The sequence below is a fragment of the Cydia pomonella genome, chromosome 9 (assembly GCF_033807575.1).
Source record: "Cydia pomonella isolate Wapato2018A chromosome 9, ilCydPomo1, whole genome shotgun sequence".
Taxonomy (NCBI): domain Eukaryota; kingdom Metazoa; phylum Arthropoda; class Insecta; order Lepidoptera; family Tortricidae; genus Cydia; species Cydia pomonella.
In genome coordinates, this window is record NC_084711.1 from 10052818 (window position 1) to 10075775 (window position 22958).

Sequence of the window (22958 nt, forward strand, 5' to 3'; positions counted from 1 at the left end):
TTTAACGTCGATCCATGTTATAACTGTTATAAGGATTGATAATGTAATTTTAGACATTCATTTGTCATTGTCATTTGTGTGGTGAGAACTGTGCGACTGATTTTTCACAGATTTATTACACAAACACTTTTTTATCTTCATTTTCTTCTTTGTACCCGTCTACTGCAGAATCGCGCTTAATTGGTTATCGTATTATTCAAAGCTTACTATTATATATATCAAAAGAAAATACCTATTGTTTCTACTTAATGAGCGGGTACGTATTTGCATCTATGATACGTGATACCTCAGTGATATACTGCAATTAATTATCGAGACATCAAATTTATTTATACTCATTTCATTGCCTGCCCTTCAAAATATTGTCCTGGTATTCAGTGATAATTACTTGATTATGGTATTCAACAATTTATAGGTTATCCTTGAGGTATATCAAAGTCAACAACTGAGTACCTACTTAGATCATGGCTAGGATGGAGTTGTTGCAAACTGTGACCGGTCACAAAGGGATAGTGTGGAATGTATCATGGCACCCTCTTGGTAAAATGTTTGCTTCATGTGGAGAAGACAAAACCATCAAACTTTGGAATAAAGAAGGGCAAGAATGGGCCATAAAGACAGTTCTCGTGGATGGACACCAACGGACCATTAGAGAAGTGGCATGGTCGCCTTGTGGAAACTTCCTTGCTTCAGCCAGCTTTGATGCAACCACAGCCATTTGGGATAAGAAAAGTGGTCTGTATGGATTTCTAATTAATCTAATCTTAGTATAGAAATGTACAGTACTATTGCAATATCATCCTATGTCTACAGGTCAGTTTGAATGCAATGCTACACTGGAAGGTCATGAGAATGAAGTAAAAAGTGTGGCATGGTCTCAATCAGGGCAGCTGCTAGCAACCTGTGGGCGAGACAAATCTGTGTGGGTGTGGGAAGTTGCAGGGGATGATGAATATGAATGTGCATCGGTTCTCAATGCTCATAATCAAGATGTCAAGAAAGTTAGTACTGTTACACATACTGGAATGATAAAGTTTAAAGAAGTGTAAAAATTAAAATTGATTATTTTTGTAGGTGGCATGGCACCCAACTCTAGACATCCTGGCCTCGGCATCCTATGACAACACTGTAAAGCTCTACAAGGAGGATCCTGTTGATAATGACTGGTCATGTGTAGCGACCTTGCACTCACATGAGTCTACCGTGTGGAGCTTAGCCTTCGATAAGACGGGAGAGAGACTGGCCACCTGCAGTGATGACAGAACTGTTAAAATATGGAAGGAATATAAACCTGACAATCCGGAGGGAGTGATGGTTGCAGACCGAGATTCTGTATGGAAATGTGTTTGCACACTTTCTGGGTATCACTCGAGATGTGTGTATGACATAGCTTGGTGCCATAAGACTGGGTTGATAGCCACTGCTTGCGGTGATGACATCATTAGAATATTTAAGGAGGCTGAGGAGTCTGACCCTAATGCTCCAACATTTGATTTGGTTTGCACAAAACTGAATGCTCATGCTCAAGATGTAAATTGTGTTGTTTGGAATCCTACCGGGAACCAAGAACTTCTTTCTTGTAGTGATGATGGTGAAATAAGAATATGGAAGATTTCTGATTAGCGGCACAAGTGTTGTCTAGTTTTAAGGTCAAATTTGTACTATACTGTATACAATTTAGAATGTTATGTATATCCCCTTAGATTAAGATGATGCTAGTTGGTGTTATTATTCAAGCCTTCTTCATTGACCTAAAAGTTTTATTTGTTTGTGTAATGGTGAGATAATGGTAAATGATTATGTTATTGTTAATGCCACAGATTGTTTTAAATAAATATTCTTACTTGAAGTGAAATAAATTAATTTCATATAAGCTAGAAAATATAGTTTTATTTGAAATGAAATCAGCATGATATATTTTGTTAAAGATACTTGTAATGTTTATATTGTATTTTATTTACAATGACTTCTGGACTGAGACAAATAGGTGGTTTAAATTAATTGGATTTTCTACCTTCACAAAAAAACAATATACCATGTCCAAAAGTCAAGTGCTTGTAATCTTGTTCTTATGGTTAATTTAGTTCTTACTTCTGATGGAAAATTTATGTGTTATGGTGTGTAGCATCCGTTTGAGATTGTCTAATTTTTACGTATTTTCAGGTCTTATCTGATGCTTGTGAAAATAGGAAGACTGCACATAATTGGCAAACAAACCATTTTCCATAAATTTTATTCTATTTCTGCATCCATCAAAATGTCAATGGGAGAAAAAACTGGAGTGACGCTTGGCAAGGTGGTGTCCGTGTTGGAAGATTTTGCACCTAAAAGCCTTGCAGAAAGTTGGGACAACACTGGGTTGCTGGTAGAGCCATACACTCCTAGGTACATAATTATATCCTCAAGGTTGAAAATCACTAGTACAAGCTAGCAGACATAACCCTATCTTGAAATGAACATTTATTCTCAACTGTTGCCATTGGTAACAGTAACAATTATTTCTTTCTGTTAACACTGGTAACTACTGTTATCACTAAAGTAATATTTTTCGCACTCCACTACCACTGATTTTCTCATAAACTTTTCTGTAATTTGTAAATCATATCAATACACTTTAGCCTCTTAAGTACAAATATAATATATTATGCTATTTGAATTTCATATCAATAGGCGGGTCCACACAGAGCGAGCATACGCGCGAGCCAATTTCCTCGCGACAAACTGGCCAGTATATGTCTACACTGGCTGGTTTATGCGCGAGGAAATTGAATCGCGCGTATGCTCGCTCTTTGAGGACCCGCCTAATAGTGAAGGAAATATGGTTGAATTTCATTCGTTTTGAAATCGAACAAAACAAAAGAAACTGTTCCATCCATGTTCCAACTGAAAATAGACGGGTCCACACAAAGCGAGCATACAAGAAATTTCCTCGCGCACAAACCGGCCAGTATAGACGTGCCTCGGCTGAAGCGGCGCGCTGAGGCGAGGAAAACGCGCGCGCCCCCTCGGCCGAGGCACGTCTACACTGGCCGGTTTGTGCCTGTGGAAATTGCCTCTCGCGTATGCTCGCTCTGTGTGGGCCCGCCTATTGGTTTAAATTACGGGTAGGACCGTGGGCCTTGTGAGGCTAAAGGATATTTTATATTTTTACCACCTATGAAATATTATTTTCAGGAATATTACGAAGCTGTTACTAACCAATGACTTGACAGAGGATGTAGCTATAGAAGCCGATAACCAAGGATGCGAAATGATTGTCGCGTACCATCCTCCTATTTTTGCTCCTCTGAAATCCGTAGTGCAAAGGTAAACTATTTAATTTTTCAATTGGACACTCGTGTTTACTAGCCGAGATGATGACTTAACTTTAAGGAATTGGGCATTGAAGTATAATCTAATTAATTCTAATTTAGAATGTAGGCTGCAGCGGCACATGCTTCCAGTGACTAAATGGAACCGTAACAGTAAAGGCAACGCAAAGGAGCTGGTCTTATCAATAAAAAGCTTGAAGAATACTTTATTTATTTCAGTGCTTGGAAGCAACGCATCATATCTTTCCTACTCGAGAAACGCATATCGCTTTATTCTCCCCACACGAGCTGGGACTGCGTACAAGGCGGCGTGAATGACTGGCTGGCTTCAGCCTTCCTGGTCAAGAATTCCAAACCTATCACGCCAGGAGTTGACCCTAACTTTGGAGCTGGAAGGTAATTTTATTACTACCTGACTGTCTTTAATCACTACACACGATTCCGGGAAGTTACCTACTTAAACAGGATTTGATACCTATACCAGTGATGGTTCTTACATTACATTGGTTTTAAAATTTGAGATTAAATTATATTTCTGACTCAGTGCACAATCACACTGGGTCGGTCGTCAAATGCTAAGTAAGAAGTTGTAAAGCAAGCGATACTCGCGCATCGTTTGCATGCAGGCCATCCAGTCTAGCGAACTATCCAGTGTGATTGTTCCATTTTATACAACGTTGGTGACAAACAAGCTTACGACCCGCCTGATGGTAAGCCTATGTACGCCTGCAACTTCAGAAAAGTTACATGCGCGTTGCTGACGCTAAAACTCCGCACCCTCGTTGAGCTCTGGCAACCTTACTCACCGGCATGAAAAACACTAACCTAACCATAACTTAGTTTCTCGACTGCTTTAACTGTCAACGGTTCTTTCTCCTTTAGCAAGTGTTCTCATGTAGGTATAACTCATTTTACTGGTATTTCAGGTACCTCCAACTCCAAGCCGATCTCCCTCTATCAGACGTGATCGCAAAAGTGAAGCAGCTAACCGGCTTGCCCCACGTTCGCCTGGCGCTGGCTAAAGGCAAGTCGCCGTCGGACGGCGTAAAAACAGTCGCGCTGTGCGCCGGATCCGGCGCGTCTGTGCTTAAAGGAGTTGCGGCTGATTTATATCTGACAGGTGAGTTGAAGAATACCTATCTATGAGCTACTTCTGAACATATCGATGGCTACAAAGTATGCCCATATAAATAATTATAATAAATATAATATTATAGGACATTATTACACAAATTGACTAAGTCCCACAGTAAGCTCAATAAGGCTTGTGTTGAGGGTACTTAGACAACGATATATATAATATATAAATATTTATAAATACTTAAATACATAGAAAACACCCATGACTCAGGAACAAATATATCCATGCTCATCACACGAATGAATGCCCTTACCAGGATTTGAACCTGGGACCATCGGCTTCGTAGGCAGGGTCACTACCCACTAGGCCAGACCGGTCGTCCAAATATGTATGGGTGCTATTCCACCTGTCCAATTTCTTGGTCTGTTGTGTATTTGCGTCTCACATTTTGCTTAATGAGAGAGTGTTTGCGCAATGCACATTGAAACAAGAAATTGGACAGGTGGAATACCACCTTTAGATATACCATACCTAAACTGTGTGAGTGGTCACTCCAGGTATACATGGATAAAAACCCATTTATAATAAGTTTTAAGTGAGCTTGCGGAATCTTATTTGTAATAAAATTTAAGCTTAATAAGTTTTAAGCGAGTTTAAAACTTATTAATATGTAATACATTTTACCATACTTCACATCCCATACAACTTATTATTTATTAAGTAAGGAAACTGATGTATGCAGTGAACACTTTAAGCTGGGTGCCGTTCAATTTTAATACAAACTTTTAGCATAATTTCATTTAACTACTATTGAAACTCATAATAAACATTATGTATAAAAACAAAACATATAAAGTTGTTAGTCATACTAATTTAATGACAGAATGCTCTATAATCATAAAAACATTCTTCATAACAATCCTTAGGAATAATTTTACTTGTTATAACATACATTTCGTATAATAATTAAAATATAGTACTAAATTTTAACGAATGGTGACATAGTGTTCTATGATATACTTGGTGTCAATCAAACTATTAAATTATACAACAATCTACCTTTTCAACTTTAAAGCTGGTCGCCGTTAGGTACGACGACGAGCGCAGCGAGGAGGAGTGTTAGGTAGAACTGCGACCATATAGGCAGAACCATATGTCTCGGAAATTGTATTTTTGCTTGTTCATTTTCACTAGGCGTTTATATGAAGTTTATCTGAATCCCTTAGGAACCACAGAGGTTCCAACTCACACTGGCCGCTGCTTTGCGGTAAAATGATATATGTCGACAGACGTAAAGTACGGATGTAGGTCAGTTTGACGCTTAGAAAAATCGATTATGTTCCATGCAAATATAATGTTTAAGTTTTTTTATTAATTAGTAATTCAGTGTTGTTAAACTTTCAGCAAACTCAATCAAATAAAGTTTATGAACGATTTGCCGTGGTTTGATTGTGAAACCACACCTTCAACATTATGCTGTTGGTTTTCATGAATAAAAACGGTTCTGAGTATAAAATAGAGGTAGTATACAGAGTGAACATTATACTGGTTGCCTGTTATGCAAATACATTACTATGCTACTAAACTATAATTACTTTCGAAATTATGCAATTCGATTTTATTGTATTTGTTTTTATACCAAATCATAATTTCTGCATATCAAAATTATGCAATTCAAATTATGAAAAATGAAATTTCGCAAATTGTTATTATTAAAAACATTACACACCCATATATAGAAAAGATAGTTCTTTATTGTACGTAGTAGTGTTTTATGGACTCTATTCCGGCTGTGTTAAGATAGATAATCAAATGTGCCGTTACCTCTGTTACACGGTTGTACAATAAAGAACTATTTTTTCTATATATACCATTTATCATTCACAAAGTAAAAGTAATAGGTATTGAACTTTACCGACTACAAATTAAAATGTAGGTAGTGGTGTATTACAGTATACTTACGAATCTAACGTTACAACGTGAGTGTTGTTTAGGAAGTCTGTAAGTCGATTAAATACATGCATGTCATGATTTTCAGGTGAAATGCTTCATCACGACGTGCTTGATGCGGCCCAAAAAGGCATATCGGTTATCTTAACCAACCATTCAGATTCCGAGAGAGGGTTCCTATCAGTGTTCTCACCGGATCTTCAGAAAAGATTAGACAACCAAGTGCAAGTGTTTGTGAGCAAGTCTGATAAGGATCCCTTGGTTACTGTGTAAGTGTGCACTTGTCATATATCTACACAAGAATAGACAAACAGTTGAAGATATCGTGAAATGATTTTAACTGCGCTGTACGGCTTCATTGTCTTTTGTGTATGCGCATAATTAATGTTCTAAATCGTATTTCGTTTTCAATAAAAGAAACACAATTTAAGTCGTACACTTTATTAATAACTGTTATTGTATTGTTAACCTTAATGTGAGATCAGTATTATTCGATGTTTATTACCACATAAATGATACAAAAATTGCAAGTTCCATACATAAATACTAATTTTACAGCAATCGGCTAGTTTTTGGCATTCCTTACACTAGCATTACTCATACTCAGTTCACAATAGCTGGCAAGACCGTTGTATATGCACTTTTGTCCTCGATCTCTTATGCGCGTGACTTAGTCCGCTTGGGATCTCTCGTTCTGGGAACTGCACTGAAAGACGTTTACATTTTTAGAGGCTGTATTTTATTTTTGTTAGATTGTTGAAAGCATGCAAACGGCTTTACTTACGCAGGTGAATTTTCTCGGGTTTGCTTTGAGTTCTATACTCTTTAGGGGTGTCTTTAATTCTTTCTAGAGAGGTTTTTTTCTTCTTTGTCGATCCAGGGCCAGTTGATACCTTAGTTATTGATGCTACTGTCCCGTTTTTGTCATCGTAATTGATAACGTATTCATTTCTCCTTGACTTTCTGTCTTTTGAGTAGTGCACTTCTCCGTTTTTGTCGCCAGACTTTAGCTGCAATGAGTTGCGGTGGCGATCAGCAGAATTCGCGCTAGACCGTTTATGGTTTTCTATAGTGTCTTTTTTCGAAGTCGAATGACGACTTGCACTCCTCACATGTTGAGATTTGGTTGTTTCTTTCGAGTCCTTAGTAGGGGTATCGGAAATCTCAGCAATCCGTTCAATCATATTTTTGTCCGCATGTTTAAGTGATTCACTTTGCCTGCTCGTCGACGTAGATCTCTCGTTCTTATTTTTTTTGTCTTGCGATGTAATGCGTTGTGAACTTACTGAAGGGTCGCTCGATTGCGGAGCATCTGCAGGTATTACCACAGCCTTTGAGTCTACTTTCTTTTTCCTCGAAGAGTTTGTTCTTTTATTCAAGCTATCATTATATTTGTCTGCTTTATGGTTTTTTTCTCGAGAGTTAGATTGATTTCGGGTAGTTTGTCTATGATCACTATTCGTTGTTTCATGTTTTGCACGTGACTTTTGATCTAATTCAGATTGATTTTTATGGATTTCTGTTGGTTTAATATCACTATCAGCTTTCTCACGTCTTGCACGTGATTTTCGTTCTACCGTATACTTGTCTGCTTTCTGAACGATATCTCTATGACCAGTGTCAGTTTTATGTGACTGGCGCAATTTTCTATCAATTTCTGGCTTACGTATTATATTATCCTCACCATTTATTGGTGTTGCATTATCACATAGTTCTTTGTTTACGTTGACATACGTAGGGACCCCATCGTCGCCGTCGTCCTCCTCGCTTAAATACAATTTGGCGGTATCTGAAGGATGATTTTCACTATAATTCGTTTTCTCTTCCTTTGTTTCATATTCATTAATCCTAAAATAAATATAAAATTAAATCTCAAAATAGAACATGAAAATGATAGTGTTAATTTTTTTTATACCACGACGGTGGCAAACAAGCATACGGCCCCGCCTGATGGTAAGCAGTCACCGCAGCCTATGGACGCCTGCAACTCCAGAGGTGTTACATGCGCGTTGCCGACCCGTTAGTATTGATTATGTAAGTAAATGATGTGTTTTAGTGAGCTAATATAATATTACCTTGCACAAACATTTTGTTTGACGTTGGGGGTTCGTCGATGTGATTTTTCCAAAGAGCTTAATCGATTAGCCTTAGGGGGCTCCGAAATACTCCGAATTGCCGGTGAAGACGCCTCTTCATATCTTCGTGACCTAGAACGCCTCGTTGTCTCTTGTACATTCTGTTTTATCACTACGGAATCCTGTTCTACTATAGGCTTCAGAACTGTCACTTTTTCGGAATCTCTGTCGGTATATTTTGTACGCGACCTTGGCGTCGGTATAGGAGCAAAGTTTGTTTTAAGAGGAATATTTTGATATTCCACAGCGTCTTCAGATTCAGCTTCACTGTGACACACACTGTTGGACACACTGTTAGATACTTGCTGGATAAGTCGAACAGATTGGAAAATGTTATCAATTGCTTCATTTTGCATTTTTATTCTGTCTCTGATGACCTTGGGCTTGTCATCGTCTGTATTCTTTTTATCATTCTGAATACCAAAGTAAGTTAGATCAGATTGCCGAAGTTGACGCGTTTTCGATCTTGTTGGTGTTGGAGACAACTGCAATGCCTTCAATTTTTCTTTAACTGAATTGAAGGTGTTAGTTACTTCACTTGTTGACGAATATGGTTGGCTTGAAATTTGACTTTTTGAGCTTACACTCTTGATAAGACCTGAAAAAGAAACATGCATCAGATTAAATGACATATTAGGTACGTTTAGGGCTTGCAATTCGATTATTCGACCTGTTTTGGTATTCGAATATTCGGCGGCTCAGTTTTCGAATCTTTTTTATTACTCGAAAAAATCAATTTCACCCGCTATAGTTACAATTTATGTGTGTGTTTACCGGGTATTTACAGTGAATTAGGAACGGTTGGTACCCAAATGCGAAGAAAATAATATTGTTAGAGGAATACCTCTCGATAGGTTTCGTGAAATTACAGGAAACCTAACTCAATTTCAAAGAAAACGAAATAAAAAAGTATGTTATTTTTACGGTGCGACTAATGCTTTTAGTATGACTGTTTTAAGTTAAAAGGTCATTCTGTTTATTCAGTACAAGTAAGCAACTTTTATCAATTCGCAATTCGCAAATTTTATCATACCCAACTAATTTAACCATGCATCTTTAGCTGACGAATAATCTCAGTAGTCAGCCAACTTTTCTCCTTCAATATTATTTTTACCGACCATCAGGTATCAAAACTTGCCAAGACAAATAAAGTCAATAAAGATTCAAAATACAATGGAATGAAAGGCCTTTTTATAGGCCTCTGAGTAACTAGCAGTAAATATTAGATTTAATTTGGAAAATAATTATAACAAAAAAATTTTTTAACCTTTTTGTATGGTTAAAGTTGTAATAATATTAATTCACTCAATGATGCATTTATTATAAATAAACCGATTTCTCGTTCCTTTTCTTATTTTTTTTAATATAATTCGAATATTATTCGAATATGTCGTCAGAAAAAATCGAATATTCAAATATAAAAGAAAACTTTCGAATACTTGCAATCTAGGTACCTACGTTATAATAATAATAAATAAATTTATTTATTTCGGATAAACCATGTATCCATAGATTGTTAGTATAACAAGAAAATATCTTAATCTAGTGTTAGTATATATACATAGAATTAAAAATTGACTGTATAATAATATGTATTAAATAGATTATTTAAATTATATTTTATTCTTATATTAGTTACCTGCATTAATTGGCCTCGAAGTGAAAGTTTTTAGAGGACTGCTTATGTCAGTTTCACTTGCGATGCTGGAGGTTGTGTCATTGCTGCACCTTCTTTCTTGCAACTGCCTATTGATTAATGAAACAGCTGTTGTAACATCAGAATTGTCGATGCATATACTGGGCTTGTTAGCACTCGGAACGTCGCCAGCGAGCCCAAGAGCCATGTTTTCCCCTAGAAGATATGGTTTGGGCTTAGGAATTTTGTTTTTGAGAATACTTTTTGTAGCTGCTGTATTCTCATCGTTTTCAACTACCTCACTAGTGTTATGTTGTAACAAATCAATCATCGTATCATCAGTTGTTTTCTTTTCGAGCAACAGAGTAGTCGGTCTCTCGGGTTTCTTCATTGGAACGAAAGCACTTTTCCTTCGTCTAAAATCATTTGTTGGTGGCGGTTTTTCATCAGTGGCTATAATATTAACTTTTCCAGATTCAGCCGCAAAGTGTAATTCAGTTTTGCAAAATTCGACTTTCTTTCGCCTTCTGTCGGCTTCTTCAATACCTTTCCTGTGTTGATAGTCTTCTTCAGATTCAAGTGTGATGGGCACTGTAATTGATACTTTACCTGCTGACTGCAGTGTAATACTGCTTTCACTTGGTTCTTCTATAACTACATTGTGCCCTCTATTATTAGATATGTATTGATTGGTTTTGTTGAATGAAGTTAGCCGGTTTTTGTTAAGCCAATCTTTGAATGAATCTTCAGGAGGATAATATTTCCTGTCCTTTTTCTCATAATCTGCGTGATCATTTACTATTTCAGTTGACTTACAGATGCCACTGTCCGTGGAGGACTCCATTGCCAGTGTGTCGTTACAGTGTGAGATGGTTTCATTTAGCGGATCTGTTTCTTCAAAGCTGTAACTTTTGCGTCTATTAGTCCAATCGTTACTCCCATTTAGTAGTGATTTGTATTTAAGAGTGCTCAGTGATACTGGAGCATCCAATAGCGGGGAGGCTCGACTGCTTACTTTCATTGTCGTGATGTCACTATTTTCTGAATCATACGAATACTTTCTGAATATACTTTTGTGATGAGGTTTAGGGTCAAGATCTATGATGCTGGCATTATCAGTGGACGAAGATTCTTCGCTGGGCATTCTAATTGAGCTTTTGCCTGTGGAACTTTTCCATTTTGAAGGATGGGAAATTTCTGTGTCATCTGGTTCCGTCACTTTGTAATTCTCTGTTTCTGGAGTATCTACCAACTCCAAAGGGGTTGATGATATTTCCAGCGGTAGCGACGGCAGCGATGGTAGGGAAGGCGTATCTCCAAACGGTCTGCTGGTTAACGACGGAGATAGTAGTCTGGTGCCGGAAGATATTACCTGAAATTAACGAAAAGGCAATTTAAAACTCATTTAAAATACATTTATGTACTGACTTTCAAAACAATGAAACAATAGAGTTCACTGATTAGAAATTTAAGTATGTAGATAAATCTGGTCATTGACTGTGATTATGAATAGCAAAACATTTTTTTAAATAGCACAGTATTCTTTCTTCGTAGGCTTATTATCATAAGGATTAAATTTCAACAAGTTCCTCCACGTGTCTCTAGCCGGAGCCTTAATAGTTCATATCAATAGACAATAAGTTTTAAAAGTATGTAGTTTTTATCTTGATGGTTTTAGGGATTATTATGTCACAGCACCAGTCATTGACATAATCACTTTTTGCTCCTCTCGTTTTTTAGTTTCTGGCTTTAGATATAAATCTAACAATGAATATATTATACGACCCGATCTTAAGACTCGTGTTTGAACTGGTCTACTCAATTATCGTTTACCTGTTCACATTTGTATTATTGAAAAGTTACGTCATCTAATCAATAATTGATCGAGAAACAACATTAAAAGTACTTTATCACAGTAAGCATCTAGATAAATTTATAAGTATTTTGGGAAAATAAAACTACTCTCGGCCCCTCCCCATGCGAGGTCTGTGTCCTGTTGTCATCAGATGCCATCGACTCGTATACGTATGACTTGGCGTGGTGAGAATTTGACTAAATTGTCAAAAGGCAATGATGTAGGAAGTGGGATCTAAGGTGAGAGACCTAAACTCAGACCTAGCGTCAGCATGGGCAGACAGGCCTCAATCTTCCAGGCAGAAGTCTTCGCCATCAACAAATGTGCAGAGATACCTGTGTACCTGGATAGAAAGCTAAGACACCAACATATGTACATCATCTCAGACAGCCAGGCTGCTCTGCTGGCACTAGAATCCCTGAGTCTAACTCAAAACTAGTCCAGAACTGTAAAACAAATCTAAATGTACTGGCTAACTCAAACAAAGTCATACTTAGATGGGTACCAAGGCACTCCGACACAGAAACGAAGAAGCGGACGAACTTGCTAGGAAGGGCGCAGACAAACCCCAGATCGGCCCAGAACCGTTCTGTGGAATCATAAAACGGGATGCATATTCTCTGCTCAGCAACGTAGAAAAAACAAGAGCAATCGATTGGTGGAAGTTCGTCAAAGGACAAGAATCTAATCAAAGGGTTAAACAGCAAAACTGCTAAGGAGCTTTTAGGGCTCAAAAGACACAAAACCAGCGTGGTTACTAGAATATTGTCTAGACACTGTAAGTTGACCAAACACATGTTTCAAATTGGAAAGAAACAAGATGCGACATGCAGGTTCTGCCATGAGTCCGAGGAAACTGCAATGCACATTCTCTGTTGCTATGGACCACTAATGTCAAAAAGAAGTACCTATTTACTTAGGGCGGCATGTATTGCAACTCTATGAAGTACAGAACATTACGCCCCAAAGAATATGGAACTTGCTGGATTCCACGGACATTAGTAATGAACTTTAAAGGTCCGTTACAGTAGATCACTGCTTGGTCGACGTGGCACTCAAAGGCCTGCAACACCCCAATAATAATAAATTGTCAAAACAGCATTGTAACGCCAGAAAATGGGGTGCTGCTTCTGAAGAGCTATATGATCTTGAATAATCGTGATGACGGAATACATACTCTCCGGGAAGAGTGCACCATGTAGGACGTGGCCGCACCCGGCCCCGCGGTGGAGTGGTACGCAGCCCGCATAACCCGCATGCGCGCGCCCGGAGCGCTCGCGTGCAGGACTTCCATCGCGCGCGCCACCTGTCGCGTCACGCCGCCTTCTGTCACCTGGAAACACGATGTTTAGTGTAAGTATTGCTGGGAGCTGTTTAACCGTTAAATATATACAAAACACGGAAGAACGTGAGTTGAAACCTCCTCGTCTCTCAATAGCATAATAATGCGGCGCTCAATAGGCGTCAATCAGTAGGGCTTGCAATCCGAGATTCCGGAATTTCGAAATTCCGAAATTGAGACCACTGAATATCGAAAATTCCGGAATTGGATTTTAGTACTTTTATTAGATTTTATTACGTTTACTACTGAATATCGTTACGAAACTACACTATGCTGGTGGTATTAGCCGTCGCTGAAAAAGTCTGAAGTCTAGCAGCATGCATTAACATTCTGCATTAACCTTTTTTTTTTTACTTTTGATACTTAATTGCTAGACCTCGTTATTTAAACATTAGAAAGAATGTGAGCCATAGTGACATATTTTTTTTATTGAATAACGCGTTAGAAAAATAAGTCAATATGTAAGAATTATAAATCATATACGATCATTTTACATTTCTTTGCTTTCATAAGCAAACGTTATTTATTTTCAAAATCGTTATTCAATGAAAAGACACGTCAAGATTAAATTGTTTACCTCTTTTCTAAAGTTAAAAACGAAGTACAAAGCAAAGCCATTCATTTATACTTGCCTAGAATCCTACCTACGTGAAACTTTAGAATTTTAGATTTAGATTTAGATTTATTTATTTTCATAATGATAAATTACAGTATAAATTATTCTTATGTTAATCTATATGAATTTACATTATGATCGTCAATGATTTGGCATGCAAACATATAATTATAAAACGTCAATAATAATTATCAAAAAAAAAAAAAAAAAAACAAATTCGAAATTACCGTCAAATTAAAAACTACGAAACAAAAGAAGCAGGACAACTAAAAATAAATAATGGAATACATGTCAAACTAAATATTTAGTAGATATCACATAATGATCGTCATTAAAACTAAGAGCAGTAATAATAATATTCTAGAACAAATGTCATCTTAAATCAATTTTACATAAACTATAATGTTAAACAGTTATTATAATTTTAATTCCATGTATTCATTCACTGAATATAATGGGTTTTCCAATAAAAAATTCCTCAATTGACGTTCAAATGCTTCGTCAGATATTTCAGTTCTTAATTCGGCGGGTAGACGTTCGTAATAAGTTGGGCCTATTACTCGCGGATTCTTACATGAAAGTGCCATGCGACGCGGCACTGTTCGCAGTCTTCCCGTCGATCTGATTTGTTTGCCCATGACTTCGACACGTTTGAACATAGAGAAGTTTTTTCTCACGAACATCAGAACTTGAAACATGTATAACGAATGCGTCATTATACCATTATTTTTAAAAAGTTCCTTACAATGGTGCATTGGTTTAACTCCAGCTAGTAAACGGATCGCACGTTTTTGGAGAATTAATACTCTCTTTGCATCTGTGGAATTTCCCCAAAGCAGTGTACCGTATGACATCAAGGAGTGAAAGTGCGAGAAATATACGGCTTTAAGTGACTTCCTTGATATCAGAGGTTGTAATTTTTTTAATGCAAAGATAGAACTACTCAACCTGTTACAAAGCAGATCGACATGGCACTTCCAGTTAAGATTCGAGTCAAGCATGAAACCCAGAAATTTTGTTTCATTACATAGTGGCATTGGACCGTTACTAATACATGGAGGCACTGTGGTGCTGCGACCCGAGAATATCATCACATTGGATTTCGTTATATTTAACAGTAGGCCATTCGATGAAAACCATGTTTGTAATTGGTCACAAGCCTCATGTATTCCCTCGGCCAACTGCGCATGTGTTTTTGCCCTCAGGACAACGGTTGTGTCGTCTGCAAATTGAAAATTGAAATTTATAAATATTTTTATAAGTATTTTGTTCACAATTCAGAAAGAAGTTTACTTAATGATAGATTTCGGATCCTGTAGCAGCAAATATTATATTCTGAATCAGGAACTAAGTAAAGAAAAACCAAACTTCAAAAGCGTAACGTTTAAGTATGTTTTGAATTAAGTGTATGAGCCATTACAGGTATTATTTTAAACTTCGTAAAAAGTAATCAGTATTTATTTTTTTCATCCGGCGGTAATGAAGCGATAATAATATAATTTTAATCATTTAGACCATTTGGTTTAATCTTAATAAGGCTTAAGTTTTGGGCACTATTCGGCAATGCACAGAGGTAATAGGTATAGCTAAATATTTTAATACATAGAACACAACCTTCACTCAGGAACAAATAATCGTTATAAACACAATAAATGCCCTTACTTAGATCGGAACCCCAGGACCTTCATCTTCGTAAACAGAGCCACTACCTGCTAGGCTACGCAGCCGTTATATTTAGACATTATATACAATTAGGCATCAAATGGTTTCCTAGCATCCGTAGTTTGCCCAAATAAATACGCCGTATCATTGAAGTGAATAAAAGTGACCACAGTAATAAAGTGCTAAACTAAGAAGTGCAAAAACGGCAGTACTCAATTTATTGAATAATAATACTTCAAATTAGTTTTCTTTGAAACAATACTTTGTTTGATAAACGTAAAGTATCAGAATTTCACTTTTTTGTTGTTTTTTATTAAAAAATCTAATAAAAAATATGGTGAACCCCAATCCTGGAACCAGTTCCGGAATTGGGAACCAATATCGAAAATCAGTTTCATTTCATTTATTTATTTCTTAAACAATAATATATTGTGTTAGAAAACTTACAAACTAATTACATACTTATAATTTAATTAAACTAAGTAGTGAGTGGACATATCAGCAAATAAATAAATTTTCGAAAATCAGTTCCGGAATAGGAAACCGTCCGATATTGGAAGCCCTAGCCACAATGTCGAGACAACGCGAGGAAGAAGATATGCCAATTACTTACCGCATTAAAAAAATACATACCTAAACTGGATCGAAAAAAAAACTACTTACTTTATTTACATATCCTAGAATCTGGTCACAAAATTTCATGAGAATCGAATGAAATAGGAAAGTAAAATGCCCGAGTTAAAACGGAGACCTTCGCTACGCTTCGGTCAATTATAATAAAATGCCAATAAAATGTAGATGTCGCAGTCTCATAAATAAATTGATAATATCATGCCATATAGTTGACGCGTAAAATAAATGCAAGCGAACAAACACTTGTTTATGTTAGTAGGTAAAAAATAAGTATAATACATATCTCTTGAAAGGTTTCTTTGGAAGGGTCGATGCATGGAAGCGGTTTTGCACTTGTTAACATTAAAGCCACGTAGGTTCGTGTTCTTCTCTCACTTTCACTGGTCGTAAGCGTGAGCGAGATGGATGTGCGTCACGTTTTTCGATATCTTGAAAAGTTTTCGAGATATCCTCTCTTGAAAGTTTATTTTAGGGCTCTCAATTTAATCTTCATATGTACTCGTACATTAGTGAAGCTGCTAGACCATGTTTGGTATCATTTGTGTATAAATCGGGAGTGCCAAACTCATTTTTGGTAGGTATCATATTGGTGTTTGACGATCCTTTTTTGAAATTCTTATTATTAAGTTTACCATTTCTATAGTAATTCAATGCTTTTTTTGAGAACAATAATAACTGCATCAATTAATTGCTCTGATATTTAGATTGAGATGATATTTGTACAATTTGACGATTTAAAAGTGCTTGTTGCTAAGCCTATTTGAATAAAGAATATATTGACTTTGGCTTTGACACCATTCCGAAGTAAAAACATACACTTATGTGCAAAACTGTCCCAATAGTAGCACCTTAGTAGAATGTGGAGAAGTTGATGCCTGTTTTTTCATTACTATTATAATCTAAATGTTTTTCGCTAGGTATGGGTTATTTATCTCTTGACATGCAAAATCTCCGATCTCAAGTAAATCCTTAAGGAAAAAATCATGGCCATATGTCTATTACTTAAATTACGTTTCCTCGCATTCGATATGAAAAGTAGACTGTACCATTTCAGCCCTTGTGGTTAACAATCTACTATTACTTACTAATAGCTCCTGTTTAGCCTATTGTGATAGAAGGGTTACTACGGAACCCTACACCGAACATGGCTCCATATGCTCTTGGCCGGTTTTTTTGTCCTATTAATTTAGGCCTTCGAATATACGTCAACCTACACAGCTAACAACAAAAAAAAATCACTAGAACATAAACACTTCTAGCTGGTTTTTAGGTCGCTACTGAAAAGTATTTGTCACGAGCGTAATTTATGCTTGCGTTAATTCATGGATCTCGGCAAACCGATTACCGTGTCACAGAAGTCATTAAAAAGTACACTACGAGCAGGTACACTAGGTACACATATATTTATTTGATTACAAATAGTTTTGATGTAACTATTAAAGTTAATTTTGTTTGATAAGTAAATAAATCTTTGGGGACAATCTTACAATAAGCTCGTACTATGGGTACTAGGCGACGATATACATACCTGCTTACTTACATATATAGATAAATATGTACATACTTAATAGATAAATAGAGAACACTCATAACTCAGCAACAATTATTCGTAATGAACACACAAATAAATGCCCTTACCGGAATTCGAATCCACCGGGACCTCCTGCTTTGTAGGCAGGGTCACTACCGACTGCTAGGAGCCGTTAAACCTCTAGCCAGACGCCCAAATATATATAAATATTATGTAGGTAAATAACATATTTGAAAGTTACAAGTGAAGCGTGTTTGAGAGGTCCACAATTCCTCAGTTTTTGCGTAGTTCCAAGTAAGCTCTCATATGAAATATTCATGACGACGGTTTATGATGAGCTCAACTGTTATTATAACTGTCCGCCAACGCTGTTGCGCCGGTCGATGTACAACCGTACACCGAACTGCCGAGAACATGCAGTTACTCGCAGTGTGCTCGCAGTACAGGCATAGGACCATATTCAGAAGTGAAACTTCAGTACAAATACCTACTAAACAATATAAATTTCACGTCCACGGTACAATTAGCTAGTACCATACCAATTCTTAATTATTATTGCACTTCAATTAAATAAAACAGGGCATTTCATAAAGTTTGAATATAGGCAATCCTATATTTCTAACGGACGATGCGATGCCTCTGAGAAAATTGCATCGCATTCAGGCAACAAATGCGGCTACGCGCTTCCAACCGCACCAATACAGTTTCGATATAATTTCGATACGGCAATTCTACATTTAAGATTCTTCGTTGCAAATCCAAAGTCATCGTGGAATACCTGTGTACGTGACCGACGAGCTTTCACCTAAAACTATAAACACGTATTTCATAAAAACATCTTGCTTCTAAGAACGACCTAGCCATCAGACCTTGTATATAATAAAAAAAAACATGCTTTTCTTTAATCATGTTACACTCCATTAATTGCTTAGATATCGGACCTCAAAAACGACTGTAATTTTTCCAAAGTTATACATATTATAGGAAATTACGTTTACGGGGGCTACTATAGTTATTTGTTTTACATCGGGCAAAGTTGTTGTTTATCCCTTAATTCGTGCTAATATTGATACCCGAGCAAGCGAAAGATTAAAAATAATTCGAAAAGTGTAGGGGAAACTGGGTGCGTAGCCAAAGTGCAAATCGTTAAAGCTCTGTAGAGAACGAAACGCAGTTGCGTTGCGTGATAGTTTGTCACTGTAGCACTAATATGAAAGAGTGATAGAGAGAGATGACTACGCTACGGAGCGTTAAAGATTGGCACGTTGGCTAAGGTTCCTGTTGTACCTTGGGCCTAGTTTTCCCTCGGACAGTTGGCAATATTTCATTTATATTATCTGATTTTTTTAAATTAATTATCAAAATCAAGCTATCAACGAAACCGGAAAGCAACCCGTATCTCAAGTAAAAATTAAAATATTAATTGTGTCATGAAAAGTCGATCAGTATTCCTAACTTTACATCAAGAAGGATTAGGTATTTTATGTTTTGCTAATAGATAATAAAACTTAAAGTTAATTAGCTACTCGACGGTAGGATCATTTCAGCCTTATCTCAATTGGAAGTGCTATTACGAAGCTTACTTGTTCAAAAACTTGCTTGCGGACACCGAAAACATGTTGTACCTTGGCCCGTACTTACTAGTCCCGTATCTTTTTAACTTAAGGTTTTTTATATGCTGTATTTCTAATTACTGGTTATCTGCGTTGTAAGTTACCAAGTAATCGATCTTAGAAAGGATTCCTAAAATGTTTTAGGCAAAAGTAAAATATGACCATTGCTAAGTAGGTATATTTTTCTAAGGTAATTTGTGCTAGAAAATCTGTTGAATGCTCAACATATCTGTGATTTCATATGTATATCAATATTATTTCTATGATTATAATATAAATTAAACAATTCAAATTATCATGTCCAAGTCACAACGGGATGTATCCAAGTTGTTCCTTTGATACTTTTGTCTTTTTTTTTCGTCAACCTATTCTATCAAAATAAAAAACCCCAACCCCTTAATTTTATATCGTATTAAATAGTTTATTAAATTACCTTATGATAGTTAAGATATTCGGGTAAGTAAGGACCGTATCGAAAAGAAAGTAGACAACTACTTAGTGTAAAAGCTATATAATTAGATCGTGTTTTTGAAAAATAACAAAAGTAAATAGAAATATGTAATCTGAAAAAGGATATTTTTTTAGATAAACAACTGCAATGCCCCTACTTTGCCTGAAATCTGACTTTCCTTTTGATGTTCTGCATGAGGTTTTGGACGACTTTCTTGGTCACGCTTTCAGAAGCCATATGCCACTTTTTTTTAAAGTTAGCAAGGGAAGTTGCAGCCTTAGCATTTTTTTGAAGATATCTTTTCATAAGGGCCCAGTATCTCTCGATAGGGTGAACTTCCGGACAATTAGGCGGGTTCATGTCTTTCTCTACAATATCTACCTTGTTGGCCTTATACCACTCTCTAGTCACTTTCGCATAATGACAGGAGGCCAAGTCTGGCCAAAATAATGTAGGCATCCTGTGCTTCTTGATAAAAGGCAACAACCTCTTTTGTAGGCATTCGTCGCGGTAAACTTGGGCATTTATAGTTCCCGTAGCGAAATAAGCTTTTGATTTCAGTCCGCATTGACAAATTGCTTGCCAAACTAAAATTTTCTTTCCAAATTTTTCCATATTGATCGACTTATCTTTTTGAGAAACCTTTTTATTTGCCGAAACTGTTATAAATTGTGGGCCAGGTAGAGTTTTGTAATCGAATTTACAATAAGTTTCGTCATCCATTATGATACACTGCACTTTTTTTGTAAGAACTCGGTCATAAAGTTTTCTGGTGCGTTTTCGAACAGCAACTGTCTGTTTTTCATCACGTTTGGGCTGTTTTTGTTTTTTGTACGTCTTCAGGTTGCACCTTTTCTTGATACGCTGGATCATTCCTATAGTTTTTGCTTTACGAGCAGCATCCCGAATAGACAGAGTTGGTTTTCGATTGAACATTTGAACGACTCTTCTTTGCAATTCCGGGTCGGAAGGGCCTCGTTTTCGTCCAGACTTTGGTAGATCTTCTAAGGTAACAGTAGTGCCAAACTTATTAATTAATTTATGTACACCTGCGGGGCTAACATTGTATTTTTTAGCAAGCTTTCTTATAGTTAACCCTTTATTTTTCCACCAGTCGTCCAAAATATTTTTTCTCACTTCTAAATTAATCTTCCCCATTTTGACAGATATGATAGAATGTCCAATTTATTTTTAGTTTTAATTGACCGAAGCGTAGCGTAGGTCTACGTTTTGACTCGGGCAATCTGCTTTCGTATGTCCGGATGTTCTCCTCTACAGGTCGCAATTCTCAACCGATTCGCGTGAAATTTTGTGACCATATTCTATGATTAAATAGATTTTTTTTGTCGATCCAGTTTTTGGAAATTCTTCAAAATGGCGGAGTCATGGTACGTCACGCCTAAACAAATAGCCGTATCCATATCATAAGAGTGTCTTCCTTGTGAGACATGTTTACTGAGTGATTTGCGAAATATTCAGATATTTTAGAACGCTGGTTTAGGGGGTATTTAGATATTTAAGTTTTACTCGAGAATAAGTAGCCTAATTTCACCGTGTCACATATAACCACTCGTGGCACAGTTGGAATACGCTCGCTTTACAATGACGAGGTTCTGGGTTCCAACCCCATACAATGAATTCTTTTTTGTTTTTTTTTGGCATTTTAATTTCCTATTTTTGATTAAGGTTTGTAGCAGGGAGAGAGAGGTCCCTGGATCTATCCCCTGAATTGTAACTTTTTGTATTATTTTTTGCATTTAAATTTCGTATTGTTGATTGATCAAGCTAAGCGCGTTCGTATCAGGTTTTATGTCTGAATTTTTTTTTCAGCCGTTATAGTTCAAGGATACGGACAGTTGCGCAGGCGAAAACGGGTGCGATGTGTGGGGGGGTCCATGTTCAGAATTTTTCGGAGCAAATTTTACACTTTAGATTAATCAACTTTGGCTTTTCTATAGATTAGTTGTAGATCGGAATATTGATATTATTTTAGGAACAGAAGTTTAAACGTAAATGTTTGTTATATTGCTTTAATTACCAAATTGAATATCATAGCTAAAATAGGGAAACTGTTTTTATAGCATTTTTCCCCAGCTCCTGCCGGAGCTGCAATGTTTCAAGATGGCTGTCGCGGCAGAAAGTTCCGGTACGGCACGTGGCATTGTTGTAGATAATTTTGGTGTATATAGATTACTAACAGTCGGCGATGAGAAAGTGGCGCCATCTAATAGATCAAAGGCCAAAGCAAAGGTATAGCGTTTCAAGCGATGTCGCCATAACCTTTAGGTTGTGCCCGGTAAGATGGCGCCGGTTTTTGACATTTAACAAATTGAACACATATTAGTGAAATAATAAGGATCAAAGTCAAATGGCGTTCTAAAAGTTTTAATCACGTGTCGAAAGATAAGGCAGTAAATTAGGTGGCTACAAAGTTTTCTTTGACAATACACCTCTATTTCAAATTATCTTTGCTGTTAGTTACCAGCAGGTAGATTACCAGGCAGGGGCCGCATATTAGTATAAACCCAAATCAGTTGAACAGTTTGCTACCTTGCTGTGCGGTATTTAGAGCACCAACATAGGTCTTGACTGGCTTAAAAAGTTAAAATGCTCAGAGTTTTTGTATGTTTTTGTTTCGTTATTTTTGTTGCATGTTGAGACGGCCCAATGATGCCATTTTGAGGTCATTTACTGAAAATAGGTCCGTTGGCATTGTTTGATGTATCTTTCTAATCATGCTCTACCCGTTCCTCGCCTTTAGGTTGTAGTGGTCAGATTTGATAACGGCACTGTTACAAGAACTTGGCGTCCTAAAGAACTTACATTATTCAGTCAGCGACAGTAATGCAGTTGGCAGTAATGTTGCGTTACAAATATTGCGGCAGTAGTGCAGCTGCGGTCGGAAATCCGAACGTTACCTTTACATTGCTTAGAGTAGTGGTTGACCTGAGGTATCTTGCTGTAGGTTGTTTATACGTTGCGCTTTCTCAGGTTCAAGCCTTTTGGATCGCCTCGCTAAAATTAAGACTGTGAAACTCCTTCTATTGCGATTCAAGGACTTCGAGGAGGAAAAAATTCTGAAAAGACTGACAAACCAAACAAACCGACGCGTACGATGAAGCATCACGGTTCCAACTTACAG

At 36.9% G+C, this 22958-nt stretch overlaps 2 protein-coding genes and 1 long non-coding RNA gene across 5 annotated transcripts in view; 2 read left to right on the forward strand and 1 right to left on the reverse strand.

Annotated features, from left to right (window-relative positions):
• LOC133521307 (probable cytosolic iron-sulfur protein assembly protein Ciao1) lies at nt 1-6772 on the forward strand. 2 transcript variants are annotated; one of them, XM_061856191.1, is made up of 6 exons: nt 1-256; nt 2164-2385; nt 3175-3306; nt 3531-3707; nt 4238-4431; nt 6431-6772. In XM_061856191.1, exons 1-6 carry the CDS (start codon nt 249-251, stop codon nt 6613-6615), a joined length of 918 nt encoding a protein of 305 aa, XP_061712175.1. In that variant the 5' UTR covers nt 1-248; the 3' UTR covers nt 6616-6772. The 2 variants fall into 2 exon arrangements, with proteins under 2 accessions (XP_061712175.1, XP_061712174.1); XM_061856190.1 differs by lacking the exons at nt 2164-2385; nt 3175-3306; nt 3531-3707; nt 4238-4431; nt 6431-6772 and adding exons at nt 416-735; nt 814-1001; nt 1075-1882 and having other exon boundaries at nt 13-256.
• Nucleotides 1-22958, forward strand: part of LOC133521318 (uncharacterized) — a 205197-nt gene that overhangs the window by 146408 nt on the left and 35831 nt on the right. The gene's annotated exons all lie outside the window — the stretch shown is intronic.
• The window catches only part of LOC133521305 (uncharacterized), a 27113-nt gene continuing 10922 nt past the window's right edge, over nt 6768-22958 (reverse strand). Inside the window, exons 2-6 of one of the 2 annotated variants that reach the window (XM_061856189.1) lie at nt 13146-13301; nt 10117-11485; nt 8418-9075; nt 7127-8190; nt 6768-7043 (exon numbers count right to left, since the gene is read on the reverse strand). In XM_061856189.1, coding sequence (XP_061712173.1) covers nt 7000-7043; nt 7127-8190; nt 8418-9075; nt 10117-11485; nt 13146-13301 — 3291 coding nt within the window. In that variant the 3' untranslated portion in view covers nt 6768-6999. Of the gene's footprint in view, nt 7049-7126; nt 8191-8417; nt 9076-10116; nt 11486-13145; nt 13302-22958 lie in introns of both variants that reach the window. The other variant, XM_061856188.1, reaches the window with a different exon arrangement.

Coding starts and splice junctions, on each gene's coding strand:
- LOC133521307 (XM_061856190.1), top strand. CDS start 465: ATGGCTAGGATGGAGTTGTTGCAAACTGTGACCGGTCACAAAGGGATA. Junction 736..813: donor CATTTGGGATAAGAAAAGTG/GTCTGTATGGAT, acceptor CTATGTCTACAG/GTCAGTTTGAATGCAATGCT. Junction 1,002..1,074: donor ATAATCAAGATGTCAAGAAA/GTTAGTACTGTT, acceptor TTATTTTTGTAG/GTGGCATGGCACCCAACTCT.